The 6357-nt window shown below is 34.8% G+C and overlaps 1 protein-coding gene across 1 annotated transcript in view; it reads right to left on the bottom strand.

Annotated features, from left to right (window-relative positions):
- Positions 1–2265: 2265 nt before the first annotated feature.
- Positions 2266–6357, bottom strand: part of LOC148953725 (uncharacterized) — a 71816-nt gene continuing 67724 nt past the window's right edge. Inside the window, exon 5 of the mRNA XM_089086796.1 lies at positions 2266–2556. Within this exon, the coding sequence (XP_088942922.1) occupies positions 2456–2556 (101 nt within the window). The 3' untranslated portion in view covers positions 2266–2455. The remainder of the gene's footprint in view (positions 2557–6357) is intronic.

The following is a 6357-nucleotide window of genomic DNA, read 5'->3' as shown; positions in this document are numbered from 1 at the left end:
GTTTTCACAAGCTCATGAACTATTTGAAAGCAGTTGGATCTCTCATGGATGGAGCAGGACTAAAAGAAGTTATTGTTACGGCAGAGATTCTCAGGGAAGGTACTGCGAACAAGTTCCTTTTACGAAAGAACATGTACCAGGCTTTAATGTTAAAAGTCAGTGACGTTTTTGTTCTTATGAACTACTTAAGATTTGCCCCTTGGCTCACTATTGCCGCCACCATTGCCAGTGTCTTATTTCTTTAATGGAAAAAGCCTGGAATTCATGAGTCTATCAAAGTGCGTGTCTTCTTGCCAGTATTATTCTTCTGTTACTGCATATTCTTGCTTGTATAGGCTGCGATTGAAGAGCCACTGAGTACAGGCAATACTTAAAAGACTGGTTAATTCCCCCCTTTCTGAAATCTGGAATACTCTATGTAAAGCTGTGCGGTTTAAATGGAAATTTGACTTTTTGATTTACTGCGACAAGCCTATGATTTTCTTCGGTGTTGAATAAAATAAAAATAAAAATGACTTATTTTACATATCAAAAAACTCGTTTTACTGCTATTTACACTTTAGTAAGTAGTGAATGCTCTTTAATATTTTTCAGAATTATCAAATATTTAATGCTTTTTAAGCTATCTGGGTAGTGTTCTAAAGACTTTTTTCGGTATTTTATGAAATAAATTTATGCGGCAAGATTTTAAAATAGTTTTCTAATCTGCCTAATATTTTCCAAGCGTACCAATAACGTCAGATAACTTTTTGATGATGTCGAGGGTGTTATTGTTGATGAATGCCTTAGTTTTAAAAATCATATGTCTTTTATTAGTAGTAAGATTGCAATAAATGTTTGAAAGATGAGAAAGTTAAAGAATATATTCCTGTACTTCGTGATGAGATTAATTTATTTCTCTTTAGTACCCCCGTATTTGGCTTATTGTGTGAGTATATGGTCTAGTACGTTTAGAGTGCACTTGAGCGTGTGATGCAGAACATGGTACTCTTAGTATTTACTGGAGATTGTAAAGGAATATCAGTCAGATCTCAATAAGTACAGTTATTTATTATCCCTCAGTCCGGTTTAGGAAAATTTTTATCCTTTATTATTCATGCGTAAGTGTTATTCCAAAATCGTTCCCAAGTGTTTCCTAAATTTATTTACTTCTGGTGATGAAATACACCATTATCCTACACTATATTCTAATATTTATTTTAAATACGTCGTTTTGTATAAATTTTAATATTATTTGGCCCGATTTAAAAAAAAAAAACGGCAAATGTGTATTATTTCCTTAGAGATCTTAAAACAGTTTATGTCCGGTTGTATAAATTTTATAGGAATAGTTAAATTGAATTTCATTCGCTCTCAAGTTCCCACCAAAATGAAAAAAATTAATGGAAAATAAATTAACCTTTTGTTGGAAGGAAACGGGTTTTTGGGTGTGTTAACAGGTGGAATGAGTGGTTTTTTGGAAGGGTTGTTGCGACCAGGGCAAGTGCAGATTTTTTTCTCTCTTTCTTACTCTCTTTTCTTCTCCTTTCTAAATTTTATTTCTATGTTTCAGGGGTTATTCCAAGCAAGTGAAGCTTAAGGAGGGTTAATTGTTTGTTGTTTGCTTTCTTAGATAATCTCCGTTATTAAATTATAAACTGAAATTAAATGAAGTTAAACTGAATTTAATTTCAGTTGAAATTAAACTGAAATTAATTTGCCGAGTGAAACTCGGCAAAAACATCCGATAAAACAGGTAGCCAAAATCTTTTATGACTGGTGGCGCATCCAGTTTCAGAATTATTTTAAATAAAAAGTGGAAAAAAAGAATACAGACTTGCATCAAATTTTTATAGGGTCACTTGCGTTTCCTCTCCCGGGAACATTGTTTTCACCTTGAGAATCTAGATTGTTAAATGATATTCCAGGCGTTTTTTTTGGAACGCAAGAAGGTGTTTTTAGGAAGAAAATGAATATTCCGGGTACTTTGGGACATTCTAGTGAAGAAACACCGAGAATAGGCAAATTACATCAAAATTAAAAAACAGTAAAGGAATCCTAACCAAATCTGAGTAGGGAGGTTGATAGGGACCTAAAACTCGACGCACTGCTTTTTGCTGAATCATTGCAATTTGGTTTGCATCATTTTCAAACTTGATGGGTTGGATCTTTCTAAATTTAAAAATCAGTCTATTTTGCGCCATAAATATCACCTAACTAAAATTACCAAAATTACCAAAAGTTACGCTATGAAATTATCGAATTACCAAAATTACCTAAGAAATGTTCAACAATTTTAATCATGTCTTTAATGCACAGTAGCCATCAGCAAACTAAAAAGAGAAAAAATAAGCAACAAAGCACACTTCACTGGAAAAAAACACTTCGTAGGGAAAACCGAGGAAGATAAAGCTTTTATAATTGTTTAAGGGAAAAAATTCAGGAAGTAGAAGATTCACGAAGCTTCTAGTTGAGTTTAAAACTTGTTTCCCTTCTTCTTGTAAGGAGAAGCTACTGGCAACTCTTCGATGGCAATTGGAGGACTTCCAAGAGATTGAGGCTTCGGTACATTTTCCGCTAAAAGACAAGTATGAAACCATAAATTTAAATTGCAAGTTTTTTGTTTGATTTGAATGTAATAGTTTGGTTTAATTTCATTATCACCAATTTAAAATTCTTAACCTGAAAAAGTCTGAAAAATGTTTGTCTTTTCCGTTGATGATTGAGTGTTAAAGTGCTATAATTGGTAAGATGAGTGAATGGCTGACTGGTAAAGCTAACAAAATCCAGCCACGTTCCCAAGACCTATCCTCTCTTCGATATCTAAGAATATTTTACAATTTCTGTTTTCAGAGTATGTGTATTTGTTGGGAAAATGTGTCTGTTTTTGTATTAATTAAAAAAAAAATTTCCATAAAATAAGTTTCTCAAAGAAAAGTAAAGAACTCCATTAAACAAAAAATGTGCAAAAATAAAATCATATAATCTACCAAGCGTGAAACTACCACAAATCAGCATTGATAAATAAATGAAACTCAAAACGAACAGAAATTACAATAAATAACCGAGTCAAACTCAAAACAAGCAGAAATTGACATAAGTTGGGCTCAAAACCCCTATGCCTTCCCAAGGCCAGAACAAAAATTGCACATTAATGAAAAAAAAAAAAAATTTTTTAATTTTTTAAATTTAAAAAAAAAAAAAAAATTAAGATTGTTATTACTAAATATAAGTTTATTTATATTAAACTGACAATGCAAATTCATTTGTATTTTTTTCAGTAAAGTACAAATTATGTTCTGGCCTTGGGAAGCCATAGATGTTTTGAGGCCAAGTTATGTTAATTTCTGCTCGTTTTGAGTTTGACTCGGTTATTTATTGTAATTTCTGTTCGTTTTGAGTTTCATTTATTTATCGATACAGATTGATTAGTTTCCCGCTTGGTAGATTATTTGATTTTATTTTTGTACATTTTTTGTTTAATGGAGTTCTTCACTTTTCTTTGATAAACTTATTTTGTGAAAAAATTTTTTTAATTAATTTCTGTTCGTTTTATAACGACATAGTTTTTTCTGAGAAAAAGAAAATAATACTTTAAATCTTATCGTTTTTTAAAGATTTATTGTTTGGCCTGCTATTTGTATGCTGAAGAAAAATTTTCAGTAATTTTTAACAACATACACCCTCTTAAAAATCTGGACACAAATAGAAGTGTTTAATTTAGTTTCATACCTTGTCTAGTTGACTTGAAATGGAAAACTTGATACCATTCGGAAAAAAATCTGTATACTTCTTTAATAGCTTGGATACACTTACGCTATTTTGATTTGGTTAAATATTAATAGCAGAAGCAGCCGCAAAGGTTTGAAAATAAAACCCTCTGTCGTTCTTTTGGATACTGCTGAGATACCCTATTGGGAATCAGCATTAACACAGTGCATTTTGGTTCAATCTCATGGCAACATTTAGTTTTTAAACATAAAGTCAAATGGAAGGGTGGGAGGGGGATTAGTTTTCCTCCAATCACTTTCGACTATTAAAAAGGGCATCAGGCATCAGCCCTTTCTATTTTCAATCGAATGAGCCCTTTTCGAAGTTCCTACGACAAATCCTTCGATACAAAGTGCCCTGGTCTAAACAACAACAACAAGAACAAACAAATAATACATTATACCCACATCGATCTTTACTATAAAAATGTCAAGCCGTCCAATCACTTTCGACTATTAAAGAGGGCACTAGGACTTTAGATTTTCAGTCAAATGAGCCCTTTTTGAGTTTCTACGACAACACTTCCTATAAACAATTATATACCCCCAGGGCATAAATTATAACTCTTACCCTAAGGGCTGTGAGGGTGGTTGTCATCCTCTAAGACCTAATTTCCAGAACTTTCAACTAAGTTAAACAAAATGGCTATCTCAAAATTTTGATTGGACGTGTCTGGGAAAATGGTGGGCGTGAGAGGGGCATTAGTCTTTCTCCAATCACTTTCAACTATTAAAAAAGGGACTAGCCCTTTCAATTTTCAATCAAATGAGCCCTTTTGAAGTTTCTACAACAACGCTTTCAATAAAAACCTTATAACCCCCCCGGGGATAAATTACAACCCTCGCACTGAGGGCTGGAAGAGGGGGGGGGGTTTGTCATCCTCACAGACCTAATTTCGAGAACTTTCCACTGCGTTTAAAAAAAAGGACATTCGAAAATTTTTATTGGATGTGTTTGGGGGAATGGTGGGCTTGAGAGAGGGGTTCTTTGGCGTCCAATCACTTTCAACTATTAAATAGTGCACTAGCCCTCTCAATTTCCAATTGAATGAGCCCCTTTTGAAGTTTTTATCATAGAGTCTCTATCATTAAAAACCTTATATGCCCCCAGGGCATAACTTACAACCTTCGCCCTGGGGACTCTGGGGGAAATACATAATTTCCAGAATTTTCAACTACGTTGAACAAAATGGCTAGATCTAAAATTTGATTGAATGTGTTTGGAGATATGGAGGGCTTAAGAGGGGGGGGGGGGGGTTAATTACACTCCACTCACTTTCGACTATAAAAAAGGGCAATTTCAATTTCCAATCAAATGAGCCCCTTTAGAAATTTTTACAACAACTTTCTATATAAACCTTATATGCCACCACGGCATAACTTACAACCTTTGTAGTGAAAGCTCTGAAGGGGTTATCATCCTAAAAGACCTAATTTCCAGAACTTCCGAATATATTCAACAAAATGGATATCTCAAAATTTTGATTGGATGTGCTTGGGGAAATGGTGGGCGTGGAAAGGGTGTTAGTTGCCTTCCAATCACTTTTGACCCTTAAAAAGGGCGCTAGAGCTCTCGATTTCCAATCAAATGAGCCCTTTTTGAAGTTTATACGACAACCCCTTCAATATGAAGTGCCTCTTTAAAGTTTTAAACTCAACTAGAAGCTTCGTGAATCTTCTACTTCCTGATTTCCAGATAGAAAATATCTTTTTGAGGAGGACACTCCCCCAAAACCCTGGGGGCAAGGGTTTTAAGTTATGCCCGGGGGGCATATAAGGTTTTTATTGAAGGTGTTGTCGTAGAAACTTCAAAAAAGGCTCATTCGATTGAACATTCAAAGGACTAGTGCCCGTTTTAATAGTCAAAAGGGATCGGAGGGCAACTAACCCCCCTCTCACGCCCACAATTTCCCCAAACACATCCAATCAAAATTTTGAGATAGCCATTTTGTTCAACTTAGTTTAAAGTTCTGGAAAATAGGTCTTTGAGGATGACAACCCCTCACAGCCCTCAGGACAAGGATTGTAAGTTATGCCCTAGGGGTATATAAATTTTTTATAGAAAACGTTGTCGTAGAAACTTCAAAAAGGGCTCATTCGATTAGAAATTGAAATGGCTTGTGTTCTCTTTTTAATAGTCGAAAGTAACTGGAAGGCAACTAACACCCCTTCCCCACCCACCATTTCCCCAAACACATCCAAGCAAAATTTTGAAATAGCCATTTTGTTCCACCAAGTTAAATTTCGGGAAATTATACCATTGAGCAGGACACTCCCCTCACATTCTTCAGAGCAAGGGTAAAAGTCATGCCCTGGGGGCATATAAGTTTTTATTGAAATCTTTGTCGTATAAACTTGAAAAGGGCTCATTCGATTGGAAATTCAAAGGTCTAGTGCCCTTTTTAATAGTCGAAAGTGATTTGAGGGGCAACTAGCCCCCCTCTCTCGCCCACCTTTTCCTCAAACACATCCAATCAAAATTTTTAGATAGCCATTTTGTTCAGTGTTGTGGATTTCCAGATAGAATTTATGTTTTTGAGGAGGACACGTCCCCACAGCCCTCAGGGCAACGGTTGTAAGTCATGCCCTGGGGGCATATAACGTTTTT

Source organism: Artemia sp. Qi Xiang Cuo, chromosome 3 (genome assembly GCF_049724085.1).
Source record: "Artemia sp. Qi Xiang Cuo chromosome 3, ASM4972408v1, whole genome shotgun sequence".
Taxonomy (NCBI): domain Eukaryota; kingdom Metazoa; phylum Arthropoda; class Branchiopoda; order Anostraca; family Artemiidae; genus Artemia; species Artemia sp. Qi Xiang Cuo.
This window is presented reverse-complemented; position numbering and strand designations above follow the sequence as displayed.